The sequence below is a fragment of the Candida albicans genome, chromosome 1 (genome assembly GCF_000182965.3).
Source record: "Candida albicans SC5314 chromosome 1, complete sequence".
In the NCBI taxonomy this organism is placed as follows: Eukaryota; Fungi; Ascomycota; class Pichiomycetes; order Serinales; family Debaryomycetaceae; genus Candida; species Candida albicans.
Window position 1 is genome coordinate 2,562,369 of NC_032089.1, and position 23,078 is coordinate 2,585,446.

Below are 23,078 nucleotides of genomic sequence, written 5' to 3' on the forward strand. Positions count from 1 at the left end.
TTGTATGTTGCTATCTTTTCCTGTCTATTTATTTATTTTCCATTCATATCCATTTCATAGAAGTATTATTTTTATATATTGATATTTTTTCTGTATAGCGTTGTTTATGGGTTTATTTATAATAGTTAATATTTATTAGTATTTCTTGACGTAACATAAAATTATAAAATACAAACCAATTTGATATTTCTTACTCATAGATAACCACTTGTTTACCTGACTTTGACTTACCAATTGTGTTAAGGATTGTAGCTTTCAAATCACCTGTAGAATCAAATTTCACTTTATTATAAGCAGCAACCTTAAGTTTACCTTCTTTAAATAATTTAGAAACGGCTTCCACAGTATCAACTTTCGATTGTGGATTGGCCTTGGTGTTAGCTGTCAACCAATAAGCTCTGGTAGATATATTCTTGAACAATTGAATACGACCATCATAAGAGATTTTTCCACCACCAAGAACACCATAGGTTGCCAAAACTCCATTTCGAGAAAGACCTTTGACCAATCCACCTACAGTTTCCCCACCAATACTATTCAATGCCAATCTTACATTACCTTCTCCTTTGGTGACATCTTCGATATTGAACTCAGGATGCAAAAATTCCGATTCCGATAAAACTTTGGTGGCACCCAATTCATATAATTCATCGTATAATTCTTGAGGTTTACCATCACGAACAATCGAAAGAACATTAACATTAATCAATTTAGCCAATTGAGTCAAATATTTACTGGCTTGAGAATTCCCAGCATTTTGAATAATCCAATCACCAGATTTCCAATCTTTGACGAATTGATGCAACAATTGGTATGCAGTTGATGGATTAATAGAAATTGTTGCTGCTTGATCAATAGTCAAATCATTGACTTTGATAAATGGGGTCAAATCACTATCTTGAGTAATATCTACCACAGCATGAGTTCTCCAAGTACCAAACCCTGGTAATTTAGGAATGACAACATCGCCAACTTCATAATTCTTGACATTACTACCAATTTGAATCACTTTGAAAACTCCTTCATTACCACCGACACTTAAAGGTTGAGGGGTAGTGTCACTACCTAAACGAGTGCTTGGAACTGCATCGTTATATCCGCCAAAAATTTGTGCAACATCACTAGGATTAATTGGGGTTGCTAAAGTCTTCACAACAACATCATTGGGTTGAATAGCAGCTTCATCAATCACAAATGTGGTTTGTTGAAGAACATTAGGTAAATCTGAACCTGGTGCACTGTATGTTGTTGCTTTACCGGTGATTGTCATTGTGTATGATTTTTGAAAGATACTAGTAGTTAATTGATTCAGGGGGGCGGGTAAAGAATAAGAAAAAAATTGAGACAAGATGTGGATTAATTTTAGCTCTATTTATATATACACAATTGTGTGTGTGTGAAAAATTTCAACTGTGGCAGGAGACGACCTAAGAAGAATAGAAAGGATATAAGAAGTTGAAAAATGGAAATTCGGAAAATGGGAATAACTCCTGCTCCTATTTTTATGGCTTTTAATCCTTCCCATCACCACTATAATTGCTGACAAATAATGTGTATTACGTAATATGTCGGAGACATAATGCATTACAGCGCAGACGAGCCGACGATTGCAAAAAAAAAAAATAAAATAAAAACAAATAGAAAAATAGAATTTTCTTCTAAAAAGAAAAACGGAGATACGATACATCACAGATGAACAGGAATTGTCTTTCCAATTTCACTTTTTTAAGGTTTTCTTGTTACATATCATCTCAATTCAAGATGATATTTTTACATGTACATGCATGGAATAAAGATATATGTAGAAGGTAAAACTTTAATTAATGACTCATAGGATTTGCTTAATAAATGGCATAATAAGCAAACCCTAAAGTAAAATTATAAGTAAAAACAATACAAGAGCTAATTGGAAATAGAAATTTCTAGTAAAAAAAAAACAACAATGTGATACATCACAAATTATTGATTCAGGTGCTTTTGGTGTATATTTGATAAAAATGGAAACTTGGCTAAAATAAGAAATAAAAATAAACAATGATATAAATAAATAAATTATGATTATTCACAAGTGAATGATCATAAAACCGAAATAGAACTGAAATAGACAAGATAAAATTTTGAAATCAAAATAGATCCCCATAATTCCAAAAAGTCAAATCAAATCGAAAGAAAAATTGAATAAATAAGTTAATTACCAAAAAAAGGAAAAAAAATTTTTTGCACACCTAGCAATGAAGTTTCCATCTCAAGCTAATTGTGATCTTAATATTTCTTACCATGTTTTTCAACCTTCAAAATAATAAGCTCGATAGGTTTACTGTTTTCATTAATTTTTTCATCATAAATCTTGAAAGCACCTTTATCGTCAACAGCAGAATTCCAGAACTTGGTTTTACCTTTCAAAGCCAACACATAATAATCATCTTTTTCAACGATAGTAAAACCTTTATCATATAATGCATCCTTTTGAGGTGGTTTATCAAATTGGAATTGATGGTTAGCAACAATTTCACCAGTAGCACCTTTTTCATCGTGTAAGACAGTATTCTTCAAAGTAAAGAAATCGTATTTATCATTGTAGCTAATTGTAAGGAATCTGAGATCATCATCACTGTCATTATCATTGTCATCACTGTAGTCACCACCACGTTTCCACTTTTTGTCATCGTCGTCATCATCAGACTTGCCACCATGTCTGTGTGGTCTCTTCTTTTTCTTGTGATGGTCGTCATCTTCGTCTGAACATTCCTCTTCGCTGTTTTCATTTCTATATGGATAATAGATGTAATCTTTTCTGTCACCATATTGTAATTGACCATCATCAATTTCATAAACAATGTGCAAATCTCTATCTTTGTGTTTACCATGCTCATATCCCAGTAATTCCTTGACAGCTAACGCAAATTTTCCTCTCAAAGTTTCAATACCAGATTTTCCATGTCTATATTTATCGTCATCGCCTCCAGAATAGCCAGAATAACCAGAATAAGGTGTCAAGGTAGCTTGAGCAATAGCGATTAATCCTAAAGTAGCAGTAGCAAGTGAGAACTTCATTGTTGATGTGATTGAAATATTTGTTGATACTGAATGGAAATAAAAAAAACTTTTCGATCTTATCAGAATCTTGGTTGGTATTTATAGGTTTTTTTAATGCCTGTGGTTCGTAGTTTGAATATTCCAAAAAGATAGATCAACTTACCATCGGTCAATGAAAGTGKTTGGAAAGCCACATTTTCTTGATCTTTTCTTGGATAGTTAGTCATTACTTACATTTTTCAAGGTTAAAGGATAAAGAAAAATGAGTCAACCCTTATAACCACAGTTTGAAGCATACACATTGATTACACTTGTGGCTACAGGGTTGGTATTAGGTAAAGTCACGATGTTTTATCGTCATTCTGTATGTTCATAGTAATCCTGTGTAAGGATCTAAACAAGTATACAGCTCCAGATAATCCAACTGAGTTGATCTTCATAGTATGCCTAAGCTTGTCTACTATTATAAGAACCAACTGTGGTTCAAGTGTATGTGTAAATGAAATTCTGAATTCATATCAGGTTTTTTGCTTTTTAGAATTTTGCAACCAACAGTTCTGTTGTATTGCCAATAATGCAAGAGAAGAAAAGAAGGAAAGCTTTTTCTTAGTTTTTTGTCGATTAGGCACGCATTAATTTAGAGAACTTGTGAGTAAACTTTTTAATGTTACAAATCACGTTAGAATTCAACACATTGGCGAATACCTTCATATTTTCTACCAAGGATTTCTAGTTTGGGTTTCTGAATTGCTAAACTTTATAAATCTTGTTGTAATTTTTTAACACGGCTTTATCCCCTTTGTTTACTCTATAAATTGATAAAACGAAGCATTATTTCGAGATTTGCAACAGTAGATTCTACATATGCACAAGCTCACCCTAAAACTAATTCTAGATATTACTTCAAGATACAGAATTCTGGAAATCGTGGAATGCGACCCCGATTCCTTATCGTGAATAACAACAACTGAGCCTCCCTTTCGTTGGTGCCTTGAAAAACACACTTCTTTTTTTGGCAATTTGTGTAATCGATGCCGTGGAGACCAATATTTGGAAACACAGCCTACTTTTCAGTAGTCAATAAATGCCAGTAAAGTTCTGTATTGTTTGCTATCTCGATTTCATTTCTTGTTGCATTAGCGAAAAGTGGGAAATGTATGCTTGATGGTGGTTTTATACACACCATATACCACCACACTATTTGCATGCTTTCCACTTTCTTTATTGATAACCCCCCGCTTCTCTCTTTGCCATTTCAAAAAGAAAGACACTGACACGCCCTAAACAGAAAATACCACTTGAAATTATACAAGCTTTTTATAATAACTTTTAAATAAAGAGAACAATGACTACAATGAAAATAGCAAATAATGAAATAATCTCCACTTGAGGTTGTAAAGTATCACGCAATCACAGCAAGTTATTTTTGTTTTAGTTTTCTTCGTCTCCTTATACTAGCTGACCACTTTACAACTTAATCAGGTTCTATTAAAGTTAAATTACTTACTCTAAGTTTTGTTCTCTCGTTTAGGTGCCCTGTGGTTGTCATAACCACCTACTTATTGGCATCACAATTTAAGTGATACCTATAGTTTAAGCTTCATAACCTACCGATCAGTTTGTAGTTTCATTTACTTTATCAAATGGTTGCATTAAGTGAAATGTGAACTGTATTCAATAATCAATAGAAATCTGAGTATAGGGTTTCTTCCTTCCCCCTGAAGAGGAACAGAGTTACCATCTATACAACATCCCTTGTGCTGGTGAATGGGTCCAGCGCGAATATAAACCACTATGCATTTCTTGTTTACAAATATTCTTAATTAGGAAATGTGATTGTGAAAAAAAAAAGTGTTTCCCTCACATTCTTTACCTGGTGCCTACTAGAAGACTTATTAGTCTATTAAATAGCCAGTACAACAATCACTTTAATAGAGCAAACGAAAATTTCTCCTGACTAAAAGAGATTGAAGCAAACTACTCATCCTTCCATTTCGCTGTGTTTAGTGAAWTTCATATATATACTTGGGCCATTCCATTTGAAAAAAAAAATATTATAAAACCTAACCGTAACTTCCCACATACATACACATATTTATTTTTACGATTAGAAATTGAAACTTTATTCTTAGAAAAAAGCCTCCAACAGAATATTGAGTTCTTGATTCAACATTACTAATCAAGAAACGTAAATAAGAAAGAGAGAATATATTCTATTGTGTTTTGATAATACTTAGCCGAAAGGAGTGTGTTTTATTTTTAACGATTAGTTTTGAAAATTCACACCCATCCATCGTCTCATAGTAAAAACACCACCACCACGCACACAACAAAAAAAGTAACCCAATAATTTACTATTATTCTTTCTATTTTTAACTCATCCACTGACTCCCGACCATAAACAATAACATTTAATACCGCGACCACCACAACTAGTACTACTACCACAAAGCCCCCTTAGGTGTATAAATACAGCATTATATTAAACTCGTTTATTCCCTTCAATTTTTGGTTAAAAAAAATAGAAAATTTTCCTGCTTTCTGTGACTTGTGACTATAACCACCATTCGCTAATAAAATCACTTCCACCACCACCACTATTACTACTGCTACCACCACTTACCTACCTGAACACCCCCAATATACTCATCCTATTGGTCACTTCCACAATTAACCGAAAATGGGTTTGCTAACAAAAATCAAGGAATCGAAACACAGAAGATCACAAACCAGAAGCTCAATATTTCTGGCGAATGAATCGGAGGCCTCCCATACATCAAGTGATACTTTCAACTATGAGCCACCACAGCCAATTAAAAATGTTCCCACAGCTTTGCTACCAATGAGAAAGCAACGCCAACCTCGGCCCAAATCCGACTATGTGTATGAAAAGAGCTTACCACAAGAACCGATACACAATCGATCTCGTTCTGAGGATTTTAATGAATTGCCAATCCTTTCAATAGGTGATGAAACTTTACAAGTACCATTAAATGAAACTAAGCAAAATACAGACCAGCATAGKYMAACTCGACCCAGCTTTATCTAAACAGTCTAATGCTAAACTTCATAAAAAATCCCCATCTAATGATTACGATATAAGGAACGGTTCACAGTATAAGTCAAATTCCAAAGCTAATGAATCAGACTATTCAAAACAAACAGGTATTGGTGACCAGGCTCAATTGACAGAACAAGACATACAGCATGAACCTACAAAATCGACTTTTGACTATCCGAATTCTCAAGTAACTCAGCCACAAGCAGAAAACTTACAACCTATGCATGAACAAATAGAAAAACTAGAATCGAAACCACTGTACGAACCGGTAGACCAACATAATGATTCGTTGGACCAGCAATCGCTGTATGTTAATCAACTGTTTAATCATTCACAATCTCAAGCCGTTGACCAACAACAACAACAACAACATTTATACATGCAAGGAATGAATTCTCAAAGAATGAGCCCACGATTTTCATCCAATAATAATTTGTTTGCTAACGAAAACCAAACATCTGAAGAGTTTAATGTGTCACAACCAAACCAATTTTTCAACCCGTACCAGATGTACCAAGCAAACTCATTCTACCAACCAGGACCGGCCCTTACAGCATCATATGCTAATGATGAAGATAACGCAGACGAGCAAGAAAGTAATAGCTCTAGCAACTATGAAACATCATCATCTGAAGACCTTGAGGAAGGGGAAGGTGATAATGACAATGGAGAAGATGATGAGGATGAGGATGAGGACGATTCAGTCAGTTCTGGTTCTACTGCTCCAGTCACCCAACACCCTTACTATGAACAATGGAGACGTTATTATGAGGCATTGGCAATGCAGCAACAACAAATCATGAACCGTCAATCAATGTATGGTCCTAATTTTCAAGGATTTAATCCAATGATGTATTTTGCAAATCCACAAATGATGCAGATGCAAATGCAAATGCCCTATTTTTTCAACCCAATGATGATGCAAGGCAACAATGGATCTAATCCTCAACTAAACCCTGACTCGGCTGCTATGTTTCAACAACAGATGCAACAAATGCAACAAATGCAACAATTCCTGCAACTGATGCAAAACTTATACAACCAACCACAGTCACAACCACCACAACAATATAATAATGAGCAACAACCACAATCACGTAGTCCATACACTCCATCCAACTCAAACCACGCATCAAAGAGAAATTCTTATATAAATGTCAATGAATCGCAAGAAAAGAATTCTACAAAGGAACCACCCAAGAATGATTTCTTACTGTCTTATAAAAAGAGTAGAAATCTCAATACAGAAACTATTGACGAGGATGAAAACGAATTAATATTACAATCAAGAAAATCTACTGTCAAGTCCAACAGATATCCATCAGCCCCAATTGATACTCCTACTCAAGAACGATTTTCAAGTTCTGATAGACACTCAAGAGTTACTTCTTTGCAAATAAACTTTAAACCTACAGGATATGGCAACTACCAGGATGATGAAGAGGAGGAAGAAGAAGAAGAATTTACTGGACTGAGTTCAAGAGTATTATCTAAAGTCAGGCAAGGGTCACTTGGTGGCAACATTGACTCTTTGGCACAGTTAAATTTACAAGATAGTAATGGTGCACTTGGTAGACATATTTCAGATTACACAAAGTATTTATTTGATGATGATGAAGAAGAAGAAGAAGATGATAGTGGTTCAGAAGAGGGTAATAATCGAACCGTTCATTTACTGGCTTATGGTGATAATGATAGAACTTTAATAAGTGCGAAAGGTAGGGAAGCAGATGGTTATAGACATGATACCAATCCTCAATTGCCTACTCCAAACACAGATGATGGGTTGAGTAGACAAGGTACTTCAGCATCGGAGGCATCGATTCAAAGTGGTGGATCATTAAAATTTACTGTCGCCGATAGTAAGAGAAGACTGAATCTTCCATTGAAACCGGTTACCAACAATAAACCAAAAAAGAAGACCAAGAATGCCAAAAAATCGAAAAATACTCTCGAAATTCAACCACCTGTGTGTCAGGAATATAATCCAAATATGCCATTACCTGAATTATCTATGGGTATGATGCCCTTTGCATCTTCGATGGCAGGACTTGCTCCACCTCCACCTCCTGTATTTGATGGATCTCCTTCCGTAGAACCAATGATGATGAACTATTCTAATCCAATGTTGTCACAAACCACTGAGTATAGTGGTGCTTCTACACCTTCGAAAAGAAGACAAAGCGTATCCACTTTCGATACCAGACCACGTTCAATGATGGTTGATACGCCAACACCAAAAGCCAACAAAAGAAGTAGTGTTCCTGTTTATACTTCTCAACAAAAGCAACAACAAAAGCAACTGCAACTGCAACTGCAACAAAAAATTGCACCAGTAGCAAAGACAACTACTTCAACACCGGTCAAAGTTCAAGATTCTACCATTAGTAAGAAGATTGATGAATTTGTTAGATTACGTTCCAGAATTGCTGCAGGGAATAAGACACCTGAATACAGATTACATTGGGTCAAGATGTTGATTGTTGCCACAAATTATAAATTGTACTCTTATATTAACATCAAGGGAGAACCTATTTATCAAGAACAAGCAGTATCAAATAAAGCTCAATTTATAAAATCCTCTGTGACCCATATTTTGAAACTTATTAAAGAACTTTCTTCAGGGACATATGAAGCAGATGGGGTCAAATGTGAAGCTTATTTCATATACGCAAATTTATTGAAACAAGATTATTTGGTATCTTATAATCAAGATTTCAATATGGAGAAAAACATTGATAAGGCAATTGATTATTATGATAGAGTACTTGAAATCAATTCTAAAGATTTCAAAGCATTATATAAATTGGGTGAAATTTATGAGTATGAATTTGATAATGAATTTAACAAGGCAGTAGAATATTACACTGCTGCTGCTAAATTTGGTTATAATCGTGCCATATTGAAGATGGCTATGCTTTATTTGCAAGAACCACAAATGAGATCAATCAAGTATATGAAGTATTTGAAGGATTTGTCCAATATTGATTTGAATGAAGTTCGTTTGGATGAAGAAGATTCTAGTGAAATGGAAGAAGTCATTGGATTAGCATGTTATGAATTGGGTAAAATATTTGAAGGCATCTATCCTGGTGATTTGACTCAAGATAATGAATTTATTCAGAAATCGTTGGATATGGCCCCAGTCAATTATGCCAAAAGTTTGACCTACTACAATAAATCAGCAAAATTGAATTGTTTGTTAGCTCAAGTAAGATTGGGTATTGTTTATGAACGAGGAGAATTGAATCGTCAACGGAATCCAAGCAAATCGATTCAATGGTACATCAAGGCTTCATCATCGCCATTATCTTTCAAAAGACATCCTGATGCTATGGTTGGGTTAGCCAGGTGGTGCTTGACAGGTAGTGAGGGTGCTAGTAAACACATTCCCGTACCTGTCCCTGATAGAGCAGTTATGTGGTGTAAACGTGCTATTGATGAATTTAGTTCTCCAGATGCAATGAGTTTTATGGGTGAACTATGTGAGATGGGACTTGCTAAGGGTCGTCCGCAATATTGGTATGAGAAAGCATATAAAATGGGAAACCGAGAGGCTGGTAGGAAATTAGGATACTCAAATTAATTAAGATTAGAAAAATGACAAAAAAAAGGCAATGGGTAATTTCAAGAGTGGGGACTTGGGTAGTTCAACTTAAATAGCAACAGTTAAAAATAGATAGAGACCCATTTAATTAGTAGAAAACTTTGAATTGCAAACTACATTAAATTTTAGCACTATTAGTTTTTAGATTTAATAATGATTCAGTAGCAATATATTTAGGCATTTGAGCTGTAATTTGAGCTTGTCTCCTATATTGTGTCTGCTGATTTTAGTGTAATTAGTCAAGTAGAGATTGGTTGGATAAAGGAAACATATACTTACTTTTGTATTGGCGATCTCTTGTTTAGTTGCAGCTTGTTCATTGTTAAGCATCAACTATCCACGCGACCCAATTTTTTTTTTCAACAATTTGTTTTTAAACTCTTCTTTTACACACTAAATACAAACAAACATGGTATCTCGAAGTCACTCATCAACCCCAGTGCCAATAGATGCTGACCATCCTATCCATTTCTTAAATATTGGTAATCAGGACCAAATAGCATCCTTGTCCAAACAAACACCAATAATCTTACTAAACCAACAAGAAGAAAATGGATTTCAAACACCGGAGTTAGTTGCATTAAGAAACAGCAACAAATACGTGTTCGTTATCAACTGGTTATACAATTACCGAGGCTATTTAAAGCTACAATCAGAGTTGTTTGATATTGACTTATTTGAATTGGAATTATTGGGATTTTTCAATGCATTCGATTTGTCAAGTTTATTTATTAATAAATTAAAATTAGCATTGATCACGTCTGTTCAGAACTCTAAGCTTGTTGAGTTGGAAGATTTTGAATTTGTATTCCGTGCTCATTTTGGGGATGACTCTCCACTTGGTATCCAAACAGACAACGAACAAGATTCGGTAAAATTTGACCTTCTAAACATCACAGAGAAGTTTGATATCTTGTATATTTTAATAAACTACATTTCAAAGTATTCCAAGTTCAGAGACTGGACTGAAAAACAGGGACTAACAACTAGAATCGATCCAATATTCAAACTGTCACTGGCTGAATATTTTTCATTATTTGATGATAATCGATTATACAAACGAACAATAACTTATTATCCTTTAACCATTCCCAAGAAAAGAAAATTATCACCTGAGTCACCACAAGATTATTTTGATTCAAAGGTTTTTGATGTTAAAGATGTCAAATTTGAATTGGTATACAAGAACATTTACGAGTTCAATGAATATTTGAGCAAAATCAAAAAGAGTCTGGCCCATAAATTGTTATATACCAAATTGGCAGGTAAGTCCAGTACCATCATTGATACAATTTTTGATAACGAAGTGAAAAAGAGAAGATATTTGATAAACAAGCGTAAGGAGATTCAAATGGTTAACTTATTGGCAGTACGTAAAAGAAGTTCTCGTTTAGAAGCTAAAGAAAGACAACGTCAAGAAGAGTTAGAAAGACAGAGGGAAGAAGAATCGAAGCAAGCTGCTGAAAGAAGATTTGAACGAAGAATGAAACTAAAAAATACCGAAAACATGGATACTGGGAAACTATCAAGAGATCAACGAATGCAATTAAGACAGTTGAATTATGAACCAACACCAGAACCAGACAAAGCTTAGTTAATTAGATACTATAATGATAGACGTGTGTTATAATAATTCAACCTTGTAGTCAATTGAGCGGAAGAAAGTCGAGCAGATTATGAATGACCCAAACTCTTTATAGGTTTTACAAAACAATATAGGCACCTGGTAGAATTACCTTTTGAGTTAAACTATTATAAATCTAAATTCCGCCATGGAATTCTGTAACCGTTTGGAAACAGAATGAAGTCGCGCTGGTAACAACAGGACAGCGCCAAGAACGGTTTTGTTGTCGTTCGCATTTTCCCGCCAAGTCGTGCGAGTGTATTGTGTTTTGTCGTTTTGCTTTGTTCCCGCTATTTCAGACCAGAATTGCAGGGCCAGAAGGGGGTGCTCATTTCTTATCGGTTTAGCACGGCATTAATTTTTGATAAACACCAGAATTTGTTTGACGCACAATGCATACATGAATTACAATAGGTGTATTGTCATCAGTTGTGTTGTATTCTTCAACCTTCTTTCAATCCCCCTCTTCAACGCTTGGTTGCAGACTTGAAATTTTAGTAGATTTTTTTAGTGTTGATGGAAATTGAACAACTAGATCATATCTTAAACAAGCAATAAGTTCCGGCGACCAAATGAAACGAGGAGGATGAGGAGGATGAGCGGAACAGGCGAAACAAGAAAATTTACTAACAAAATCTCAACAACAAATCTTATAGTAATAAGTTTTACGATTTGTGATTTTGTTACTAAACCTATAAATAAAACAAAAATAGTTAGGTGTCACCCACATAACTTTAAACAATAAACAAAACATTCCTCTTCTGCTTTTTTTTTTTTTTTACTTTCTTATCTATTACTGTCAAATCTACAATAAACAATTACAACAACAGCTACAGCTACAGCTACAACTGACTACCAATTTGCATAAAACCAAACATAGATCCACATAAATTAACTTAAACTAGCATTCGTTTTTTCCGTTTATTTTTTTTTTTAAGTTCATTATTATATATATATATGATTTGAGACATGTCCAACCCCCAATCAATAAAGAAAACAGAAAGAAGACGATCAATAGCATTATTGACGAAATCTCCATTATCTCAATCTCCATATATTAGTCCATCACCAAGAGGTTCAGCGCCTAGTTCTTATGTTGCCAACTCTCAGTTTATGCGAGGTGACACTGAATCCGTAGCGATGGAATCAACATCAGAGAATTCTTCCGAGAATCAACATTCACCAGAAAATGACCCGGAAGTTGACAACGATATTGATTTAGCTAGTGGTATAGATGATCCTGAATTGATTAGAAAAGTGTCTAAGCATTTACCTAGTGATTTCGATTCATTAAAACAAGAAGGTGCTGATATCACTCGAGATTTATATAGGATCAAAGAAGATGCCCAACGTCCATTATTGAAAAAATCACGAAGTTGTGATTCTATAGGTGGCAATCTGATAAAATCAACGGCATCGTCATTTAATGTTCCTGGTGGGTTTCGTCGTGAGTTTTTATTGAATCAACAACAACATCGTGACGAACGATTAGAATCTTTACGTACAACAACTCCTAATTTCTTAACCAAAAATTTCATTGAATTTTTAAGTATTTATGGTCATTTTGCTGGTGAAGAATTAGAAGATGATGAAAATATAGCTAATCATTACAAATATTTACTACCCCACGAACAAGCACCATTACTTCAAGATGATAATTTCAATCCACGAGGAACTGCCACTGATAGAAAGGCATATTTTTTGTTATTGAAAGCATTTGTTGGAACTGGTGTTCTTTTCCTCCCTAAAGCATTTTATAACGGTGGATTATCATTTTCTATTATTGTATTGTCATTATTTGCTTTATTGTCTTGGTGGTGTTATTTGATTTTGGTATTTACAAAAGTTGCAACCAAAGTGTCTGGATTTGCTGAAATTGGGTTGAAATTATATGGACCATGGTTTCAAAGATTGATTCTTTCTTCGATTGTTATTTCTCAAATTGGATTTGCTGCTGCTTATATTGTGTTTACCCTGGAAAACCTTCGAGCATTCACTGCTAATGTTAGTCTGTATGATGTGACTGATATCAACATTGTCTGGTTTATATTATTGCAAGTTGTGATTATTGTTCCATTATCTTTGATTCGTGATATCACAAAATTATCATTACTGGCGGTATTTGCTAATGTTTTCATCTTGACCGGGTTGGTCACAATAGTTTATTTCATGTTGTATCAATGGTTGGGAGTTAATCACGGTCATTTTGGGAAAAACATTGAATATTTTTTTAACGAATCTGAATTCTCTTTATTCATTGGTACGGCTATATTTGCCTTTGAAGGTATTGGATTAATTATTCCTATTCAGGAATCAATGATTCATCCAAACAATTTCCCTCGGGTTTTGGGCCAAGTCATTCTCACCATTGCTGTGATTATGATAATGGTTGGTAGTTTGGGATATTTGACTTTTGGTGATAAAATTAAAACTGTTGTATTATTGAATTTACCACAAGATTCACCAATGGTTATTATCACACAATTATTATATTCATTAGCCATATTATTATCGACACCATTACAATTGTTTCCTGCCATTAGATTATTGGAATCGAAAATGATTTTTGGTAGTGGTAAAAGTTCACCAAGTGTTAAATGGTTGAAAAACTTATTTAGAACTTTATTTGTTGTGTTCATTGCATATATTGCATATATTGGTGGTCAAAATTTAGATAAGTTTGTTTCATTTGTTGGGTGTTTTGCTTGTATTCCCTTGGTTTATATGTATCCGCCAATTTTACATCTTAAAAGCTGTTGCAAGATTCATTCTGGGTTACTGGAAAAGGAACAGAATAATCGTTTTTGGTTAAGTCTTGCCAATTATGTGTTACTTGTCATTGGAGCGATCTCATTTGTTTACACAACCTATGAAATATTGTTCACTTAAGAGACGGGGAGGTCTACTATCAACATCTCATGAAAACTACCCATATCATTCATGGACTTTAAACTCACTAAACTGCATTTTCGAAATTTAAATAAATCTATTCATTTACATAAACATTTACATAAACATATACATATATATATATATTCTTCATTGTTTGAATAATTAGACAATCTATCCAATTTTTAAAAATAATTTATAATGTAATATTTCTTTTTTATTATTCCCATTTTTCTTTTACCAATTTTCTAAAATCATGAACTGCTTGATAAACACCCACTTGAGCTTGTTCTAACCCTTGATCGACATCATTGCCCCAATTTTTCAAAGTTCTTTGTAATTCTTGTCTTTGCTCATATAATTGAGGTAAGTTTTCTTTTTCCACATTATCATATTTTTCACTAATAGCTTCAAATGTTCTCGGCATGAAATATTTTAAACTTAATCCACCAAATAATATAGGAGTAATAAATCTAATACCAATATTTCTTTGTCTAACAAAAATACTCCCAGTTAAAGTCAAAGTTAAAATATAAATCAAATTAGGTAAGACTGGTTCATATATTAAAGAATTGATTTCGGAATTTATTGTAGTTAATTCATTTTTAAAAGCCAGGGTTTGAGTATTTAATTCAGCAGTCCAAATTGATAATTTATCGTGTAAATAATGTCTTATTGAATTGGCATATTTTTCTAAAATTGGTGTTGATCTAATCACCATCCCATCAATAAAAGTTGCTTGACCATGAACCGATTCTTGTTCAGCCAATTCTGGTGTAATGGCAGTTGTGGTGCCTGGTTTGTTTATTATATATTCATCATCTTCATAAAATGAACGTTTAACCATTGTGGAGGAGTATAAATATATAAATATAAAGAAAGGAAGACTGTTGTTGCTGTTATAGTTTGGTCTGGAAGGTTTTTTCGTTTCACTTTTTCTGTTGATTGGTGGTTGGTTGGTGGTTGGTTGGTGATAATTATTAGCAAAGAGAGAAAGATATAAAAAAATGTTTCAACCAATAAAAATCAAATGTCGTGTATTATGGATAGAATCAAGAAAAATTTATTGATTTTGCAACAACGATCTTACAAGATCTCCAATCAATAAGATTATTGTTTTCTGAATATGCTTACTCACCAACCTACCCATTCGGAGAATTCTAGTATCAACAAATATTATAAAGACAAACGAACTTTATTATTATTAAAAAAAGAAAACTAAACTATACAAGAAAACTAACTATATCAAATACCTAAAAAGCACACATACACATATTAAGCAAAAAGAAATAACCAACAGTATATAATAACAATTGATAAAATAAATAGATTAATAAACCAAAAATCTTTATTTCCCTTCTGCAAAACCAGTTAATACCAAAAAAAAACAAGATGCTAAACTTTTATTAATCATTATTTTACTTTTTTTTACCAAAAATTCCCTTTTTCTTCTTTTCATTGACGTGATTATTGCTGTTGTTACCACCTGAAGCAATTCCCCCTAATGGCTTAGCATTCATTGAATCCATAGTAGGAACGTTCAATTGCATATTATCATTTTGAGTCTTGGGTGTATCATTTGAATTTGCCGACGATGAAGAAGTTTGTGAATCATTCATACTTGGTGGCCTCAAATAATTTCCATGTTGCAGAGTATGTGGCCCTAAATGTTGTTGTTGTTGTTGCTGGGGTGCTTGTTGACTACCATTTCCGTTTAACATGAGGGGACCACCGGAACTAGCACGTCTAGATGCTGGAGCAATACCATTACCATTTCCATAATTGTTAATCACATTCATGGATTTACGATTGGTTCCTGGTAATGGCATACCACCTCTACCACCCATATCTAACCCATCTATATTACCAGCAAGAGGCATTTGAGAACGACGGTTTGATTTTTTGGGGTTAGTTTTGAATCGTTGTTCAAGGAATGGATCAATTGGTGCAGCATTATTAAAGCTATGATGTTGATGTGGTTGTGGTGGGGGTGCTTGTGATTGTTGTTGTTGTTGTTGTTGATAATCATAGTATGAACTAATAGATCCTGTTAAAGAATCCAATCTTTTTTGTTGCATATTTTGATGTGGAGGATTTGAATGCATAGATGGATACTGTTGATACTTATTAGGTCCTGGCATTGATCCGTTAGATCTCAAGTTTGATGGGAAATTACCTTGTGCCATTCCACCATTTGGTAATTCATGAGGTGGAGCTTGGTCGTTCACATACATATTTCCATTACCTTGATTGTACAGAGGTCTTGAGTTTGGTTGGTTATTATTTTGATAATATTGTTGCTGTGGTGGTGGAATTGTTCCATTGTTGTTGTTGTTGTTGTTGTTGTTATAATATTGTGGCATTGGTGGTGGACCATTTCTATATTGTTGCTGTGGTGGTGGTTGGTGTTGGTGTTGATGTTGTTGGTTTTGGTTTTGGTCATAGTATTGTTGTTCGGAAGAAGCATAGCCATTAGATTGAGATCCATTGTTGTATGAATGATATTGTTGTGGCTGGTGTCGTTGTTGTGGTTGTGATTGTGCTTGACTCTCTCTGTCACCTTGGCTTGGTCTATATGATTGTGCCTCACCATTATTAGCATCAACAAAATTATCACTGCCATTTCGTTGTACATGTGTTACGGGAGAATTCTGTGGTTTTTGTTGGATAACGGGAGTATTTGGACCAATGGCTCCTTCGCATTCCACCAAATGTTTATAATCTTGGAAACCATCCAGAGTCATCACTGAATCACGGTTAACATTTTTGGTACCAGATACAATATTATCTTGTACTGGTGTTGGTTGTTGTGCCGGTATTGATACTGGTGATGTGTTGTTTACTGCGACAGATTGATTCTTTCTATTGTATCTCTCTTCTAATTCTTTAATTTTTTGTTTATATTTGGCTTCTAATGACATGTGTTCCTGTTCTAAGCTTTTAATTTTCTGTTGATGTTGTTCATCTAATGATTTGTATTTACGTTCGTGGTCATCAATAAGTCGTTTAATTTTTTCATCATTCTCATATTGAATGGATTTGGTTTTCCTGTCTTGATCATATTGCAAGTTTGATAATTTGGATTCAGCATCGACAATTTTTTGTTGGATGCTTTTCAAATTCATTTCTTGCTTGATCATATCGTTATCTAAACTGATCTTGGCAATATCAAGATCTTTTATTGCTAGATCTAATTTCTTCTGTTGTTGTACCTTTCTTTGAATGTCGTCATCCAATTGCTTAGATGAAGCACCATTACTGGCAGACGTATTTTTGGAGCCGGATTTTCGTTCGAAAAACAAAGATCCAGTAGGTGAATTCATTTTTTGAAATTGACTCATCGTCGAGTAAATATTTTCCAAATAAGGAGTTCTCACACCACTATCATCACTCAATAAAATTGGTTGCAACAATAATAAATCGAGTTCCAAATCATATTGTTTGTGGAAATTATAAAAGAAATTAGGCGAATTGATATAATTCTCATTTTGCTTCGTTTGTGGGAAAACACTCTCCCAATAGTTTAATAAATTTTTTTCATTCTCAAACCCTTTGACCAATTTGCAACCCATTTTTTTAATGAGTTTAAATAACTCGTTTATCAACCCTGTAATCAATGGTTTCGACAATATATGTTTTTCCAATGCTTCAGGAAATGTAAGTTCAAATAATGTCATGATCGGACTGAAAATAACACGGGGTAATGCTAATTTCCATTGGTAAGTGGTGAACTCAGTTGGGTTTACAGATTTCAACAATGTAATAGAACCATGCGATTCTTCTTGTACGGTTTGTAACAATTTATAAACTTTTTGGAACCCTTTATTATTAGCTATATTGGATGATGCTGAATCGGAGGAAGTACAACCAAGATAAATTCGTGAATCTTTATTTCTAATTTGGTGGTAATATTCGTTGCGCGATACCATTCTAACATCACTTTCATTCATAATGGACCCCACAGCAAGGGACGGGTTATTGGGGAAATTGGTCGATACATATGGTTCCAATTTGATGTAGCCTGTCAGCTCCACTAATATTATAGAATCTTGATTAAGCAAATGTGTTAACCCTTGACATATGCTTTGAAAATCTTGTAAAGAACTGCAACTAAGGATAATAATATCAAATTTCTCTGTGGTAGGGATTTGTTTGAATGAAGAATATGAGTTATCAGGTCTATATTGAGACGTTCCAAGCTGAGATGATTTCCATGTAATAGGGGATTTAGAATCAATACTTGAATTCACTATTGACACGGCAACTGAATTTGATTGATAAAATCTCCAAGCGTAAAATGCAACATTTGGGTTAGACCCAACTAGTAAGCATGATGTTGGCATAATAATAATATATCTTGTTAGGTTGTCCTAAGGGTTGTATAATTAATTACTAAACCAAAAAAATAAAATATAAAACGAAGATGGTAAAGGATAGTTAATAACTATTGTTTCAAAGAAAAGAGGAACAATTGTATTAAGAAAAAAAAGAGCAAAAGTGAAAGTTTATACTAAAATTTTTTTTCTTTGGTTTCTTTGTTTGTTTTAAACGTAAAAAGAAAGAAAAAAAGGACAGAAAGAACGAAAGAGAGAGAAATCTTGATTTGAATGGAATAAATTATTTTGTTCTTTTTTTTATTAAGACTCCTGACAGAAATTAGAAATCAGAAACAGAGAGAAAAAAAAGAAACCAGAAATATTTATTCCTATTCGGTCAAATTTATTTAGTTTTGAATTGGGAGATGCCTTATTACAACTGAATCTTGTTGGTTTTTTACTAGCTATTTTCTAGATCTATAGATAGCAGTTATATAGGAACTCCATTTTATATATTTTTTGAGCTTTTTAAATCCGATCTTATTGACTTGCTATACAACCCGGTGTAGAATTAAGAACAAGTCAATTTTTTTTGTCCGACATTGAAACTGAGTGGTGATGATGATGGTGCTGGTATTTGATTTTGATACCACTTTCTTGTGGTAACAAACCCCACCAGAATAGTAGAAGCGGAAGAAGACCTAAAGGAAATTCCAAAAATAGGTGAAATTTCACCTTGTTAGTACCTTAGTTCAAGTATTAAAACTCATAATCCAAATCAAGCACAACAACAAACAATCTAAAAATGTCTAGTTTTCAATGCCTTTATCGTCATCACTATTTAGAGATGGAAAGTATCGTTTACTCCCTCTCTTATATCTCAAGAGTTTTCTCATTTGAATGTGTATGTGTGTGTCCTTGTTTCTTTTGTGTATATCAAATAATGACGACTAAGTGTAACGTTTACTCGAATAATTTGTGTGTGTTTTTAGGATTGTCTTACATTTTGTGGCACCCCTGTTGAATGGGAAAAGAAAAAAACGAGGGGACAATACAAACAAAACTGAAATTATTGCAAAAAAATAGAACTCAACCTTGTATGAGGATGATAGTATAAATTAGTTGGTCTTGCTGTGTGCTCCACTATATTGTGTGGACACTAAGTTATAAAGGGTAGTAGTTACTATTTAGAGCAATAGAAATAATTGATGAATTGCATCCATTGCATCCATTTGGTAAAAAAAAAAATATCTTCGTTTATTACTCAATTGAGTAATTTAAATGCAACAATTTTTTTGTCTGGAACGAATAAACAACCAAACAAAAAAAAAAAAAATTATGTAACAAAATCACAAAACTTTAACAAATTATCTACTACTACTGGGCTGAGTTACTAAACTATTGACCTGAATTTGTAATCGAGATTGACATTATAATCATTGTTAATACAACGGAGTTCAGGGGGTTATATAGTGATATGTATATTTTTTTAATTTCGACGATCTTTTACTTGTTAAGGATGTTTCACCTAGCAAGTTTAGTATGTGGCAGCAATACCAACAGCAGCCGCCTAGACAGAAATCGAATTTGTCTTTTTCTTTTTTTTTTCCTCTTTGTGCATTCACCTGGAACAGTGTAATTCGACTAAAAGCCTTAAACGAGGCAGTGTTAATAATGTTGATGTTGAGGTTAACCCGAATAAAAGTTAGAGTTACAGTCTTTCTAGTTCAACAAAATAAATGGGATATAGAGGCTCAGAAATCAGCCTTTTGCTGGCTATAGGATTTTATCACACAGATACGACTTGAATAGTGGTAGTAATGTCGATGAGATCTGTCAAATTGAACAAATTGTCACCGCAAGGCCACTCTTCTTTCTGTTTCAGTTGACGAAGTCGTCGTCTATTTATGTGGTTTATTTGATTCATAACCTTGCTTACACTCGAAAGGAATACGAGAATCAGAGTGGGAAATCAATTTTGTCGTTTTAGTTTGACTGATTTTAAAAATTGTCGGCACAAGCCTGCTAGAATTGTTTTGTGGGTAATAATAGCCGAACCTTGTCGACATAAATGTTTGACGTGTTCACTATGACTTTAACAGAATAGTATTTCGTAAAGAAACATCAAATGTGTTTCGTTTCGATGGATGCAAAGAAATAACAACACTTGGAAAAATCAAATACGATCAATTAGATGTTCTTCTAATCAGTGGTTGTTAAATTGTCTCGGTTTTTTGTGGTGGTTCAAAGTACTACTTTTATTTGTACATTTTTAACTACCACTCGGCTTTAAAAAAAAACATCTATATTTAGAATTCCCTCGTCTCACGTGAGCAAAATWWTTTTCCAGCACCAAAATAATTAAGTAACCATTTACAGGTCCCCTTAATTTGATATTATAATTCAACAACCCAATTTTCTTGTATCTTAAACTCGATATCTACTACTACTATTAATCATATGATGAAACCCTCTTATTATAATAAGTTATCTGCAGGCATGCTTGATGATACATACACAACTGAGTACGCTTTATTTTTTTGTAAAATGTACACGCAACTTTCAGATTAAGTTTCTCTTGGTAAGGTACTTCTGCCTGGTGCTACGAAAGAAAAAAATTTTCAAATCCATTTATTTCTTCTCTTTTTTCTTTTGAAATTCATCAAGTAATCCATTCCATTGGCGTCGTTCTTTAGCATTTGATTGCAGTTCTAATTAACTTGATAGCTGATGGCAAAATTCTTATCGTAGGTTGATGGGGGTGTTTAACTCCTAAACCAAGGAGAATATTGCATTCTCTGAGATAAGAAAAGAGTTTAAGATGGTATTATAAATTAATAAATATATTTTAAAAAAGGGTGTATCTCCGGTTGATGAGTTTTTTTCGATGACTCTTTCGGTCATAATCCCTTTTACATTTAGTTATATTGATACGTAAGAAGAAGTTAAATGGCCTGTATCGCTTTTTGGTGGACTTGAAGATTCTCTTTTGAACTGAGATGATGTAGTTTTTTCTTTTTTCTATGAGAGAGAGATGGTTGTGCGTTGAATTTGACGCGTCCAAGTTTGAATTTTATTTTGCTTCTCTTTTTCCAACTCATATCTAATTGTTTATCCTACATCATTACTTCTTCTTGGTGGTGTTGATAAAATGGCAAGAGGTCAATTAATTCTAATTGAAGGTCTTGATAGATCGGGGAAATCCACACAAGCATCAATACTATCTACAAAATTATCTCCTTCTAAATTAATCAAATTTCCTGACCGTTCAACACCCATTGGAAAATTAATCAATGAATATTTAACCAACAAATCATTTACATTAAGTGATCAAGCAGCTCATTTGTTATTTCTGGCAAATAGATGGGAATTGAGTCAACAAATACAAGATTTATTAAATCAAGGTTATTTCATCATATTGGATCGTTATATATATTCTGGCATTGCTTATACATTGGCGAAAAATGATTTCCATGATGAAACCATATCCCAAGGTAAAAATAAACAACAATTGAATAATATTGATTGGTTATTATCTCCTGATAAAGGATTACCTAAACCTGATTTGACATTGTTTCTTACGTTAGATTTAGAGGAGATTAGTAAACGCAAAGGATGGGGTGATGAACGTTATGAATTACAACAATTTCAAGCTAAAGTAAAACAATGTTTCTTAGAAATATTAGATACCAATAAGGATCCAACTATACGTATTGTTGATGTTGGTGGGAAAACCATTGATCAAGTAACTACACAATTATGGGAAATCATTGAAACTAATAAAAACCATGAATTAATTAATGATTCTATACAATTTATTACGTAAATGTTTGCAAATATCAAAGATATACATGTGCTTTCCGCCCCCTGTATATTCTCTATTATTATTAATCTAATCCATCTAAATAACTTAATCGATTTAGAATTTTCTTTTTCAGTAGTTCTTGTATTTCTCCACCAAGATAAATTTCATCTAATATATAATATAATTTATAAAAATTAAATACAAGGTCAACTTCACAAACACTATCAAAATAAACATCCAAAATTTCGACAAAAAAATGTAAGCTTTCCAAATAACTTAATTCTGAATCAATTAAATCAATACCACATAAAAAATATAATCCTGCGTATCGTCTATAAACTAATTTATTTTGTTGAAATTCAACAAAATTTGATTGATGTTTAGAATCTCGACTACTGATTAATCGATGAATATCCAGAATATATTGTTGTTTTTGTTGTGGTGTATATGAGTTGTCAAACCATTTGACTAATCGTGATTTTCCTTGACGATTAAGAACTAATATAAAATGTATTGACATAAGAAATGGGTTGTAGTTGAGATATATGGAGAAAGAAAATGTGTAATTTGAATTGTAGTCGGATCAATTGGTAAAACTAACTGTGTGTATTTTTTGTCGGTTTGTTGTGACAGTGATAAAGAGAAGAAAAAAAACAGGCCTCCTGAGGACAATTGAGAGTGATTTGATAAATGCGAGACAACGAAAAAAGTCACCATCATTAAACACGTCTTTCAAATTA

At 33.4% G+C, this 23,078-nt stretch overlaps 10 protein-coding genes and 1 non-coding gene across 11 annotated transcripts; 6 read left to right on the forward strand and 5 right to left on the reverse strand. All coding sequences in view use genetic code 12, as the record gives it.

The window, feature by feature from the left end:
• Positions 1–190: 190 nt before the first annotated feature.
• Positions 191–1,270, reverse strand: MRF1 (Mrf1p; the record flags this gene model as incomplete). The annotated part of the gene is made up of 1 exon (XM_707923.2): positions 191–1,270. The coding sequence occupies one exon, from the start codon at positions 1,268–1,270 to the stop codon at positions 191–193; it is 1,080 nt and encodes a 359-aa protein (XP_713016.1).
• Positions 1,271–2,262: 992 nt separating this feature from the next.
• Positions 2,263–3,054, reverse strand: CAALFM_C111710CA (uncharacterized protein; the record flags this gene model as incomplete). Its single annotated transcript, XM_707922.2, has 1 exon — positions 2,263–3,054. One exon carries the CDS (start codon positions 3,052–3,054, stop codon positions 2,263–2,265), a length of 792 nt encoding a protein of 263 aa, XP_713015.2.
• Positions 3,055–5,716: 2,662 nt separating this feature from the next.
• CAALFM_C111720WA (uncharacterized protein) lies at positions 5,717–6,085 on the forward strand (the record flags this gene model as incomplete). The annotated part of the gene is made up of 1 exon (XM_707921.2): positions 5,717–6,085. One exon carries the CDS (start codon positions 5,717–5,719, stop codon positions 6,083–6,085), a length of 369 nt encoding a protein of 122 aa, XP_713014.2.
• A 232-nt stretch (positions 6,086–6,317) lies between these two features.
• Positions 6,318–9,683, forward strand: CAALFM_C111730WA (uncharacterized protein; the record flags this gene model as incomplete). Its single annotated transcript, XM_707920.2, has 1 exon — positions 6,318–9,683. The coding sequence occupies one exon, from the start codon at positions 6,318–6,320 to the stop codon at positions 9,681–9,683; it is 3,366 nt and encodes a 1,121-aa protein (XP_713013.2).
• A 430-nt stretch (positions 9,684–10,113) lies between these two features.
• Positions 10,114–11,298, forward strand: CAALFM_C111740WA (uncharacterized protein; the record flags this gene model as incomplete). Its single annotated transcript, XM_707919.1, has 1 exon — positions 10,114–11,298. The coding sequence occupies one exon, from the start codon at positions 10,114–10,116 to the stop codon at positions 11,296–11,298; it is 1,185 nt and encodes a 394-aa protein (XP_713012.1).
• A 999-nt stretch (positions 11,299–12,297) lies between these two features.
• Positions 12,298–14,217, forward strand: AVT4 (Avt4p; the record flags this gene model as incomplete). The annotated part of the gene is made up of 1 exon (XM_707918.2): positions 12,298–14,217. The coding sequence occupies one exon, from the start codon at positions 12,298–12,300 to the stop codon at positions 14,215–14,217; it is 1,920 nt and encodes a 639-aa protein (XP_713011.2).
• A 220-nt stretch (positions 14,218–14,437) lies between these two features.
• CAALFM_C111760CA (uncharacterized protein) lies at positions 14,438–15,064 on the reverse strand (the record flags this gene model as incomplete). Its single annotated transcript, XM_707916.2, has 1 exon — positions 14,438–15,064. The coding sequence occupies one exon, from the start codon at positions 15,062–15,064 to the stop codon at positions 14,438–14,440; it is 627 nt and encodes a 208-aa protein (XP_713009.2).
• A 571-nt stretch (positions 15,065–15,635) lies between these two features.
• CAALFM_C111770CA (uncharacterized protein) lies at positions 15,636–18,560 on the reverse strand (the record flags this gene model as incomplete). The annotated part of the gene is made up of 1 exon (XM_707915.2): positions 15,636–18,560. One exon carries the CDS (start codon positions 18,558–18,560, stop codon positions 15,636–15,638), a length of 2,925 nt encoding a protein of 974 aa, XP_713008.2.
• Positions 18,561–21,341: 2,781 nt separating this feature from the next.
• Positions 21,342–21,453, forward strand: CAALFM_C111780WA. The gene has a single exon (XR_002086372.1). It is a non-coding gene; the product is annotated as an uncharacterized ncRNA (small nucleolar RNA).
• Positions 21,454–21,684: 231 nt separating this feature from the next.
• CAALFM_C111790WA (bifunctional thymidylate/uridylate kinase) lies at positions 21,685–22,359 on the forward strand (the record flags this gene model as incomplete). Its single annotated transcript, XM_707914.2, has 1 exon — positions 21,685–22,359. The coding sequence occupies one exon, from the start codon at positions 21,685–21,687 to the stop codon at positions 22,357–22,359; it is 675 nt and encodes a 224-aa protein (XP_713007.1).
• Positions 22,360–22,420: 61 nt separating this feature from the next.
• On the reverse strand, positions 22,421–22,858 carry CAALFM_C111800CA (uncharacterized protein; the record flags this gene model as incomplete). The annotated part of the gene is made up of 1 exon (XM_707913.2): positions 22,421–22,858. The coding sequence occupies one exon, from the start codon at positions 22,856–22,858 to the stop codon at positions 22,421–22,423; it is 438 nt and encodes a 145-aa protein (XP_713006.1).
• Positions 22,859–23,078: the final 220 nt, after the last annotated feature.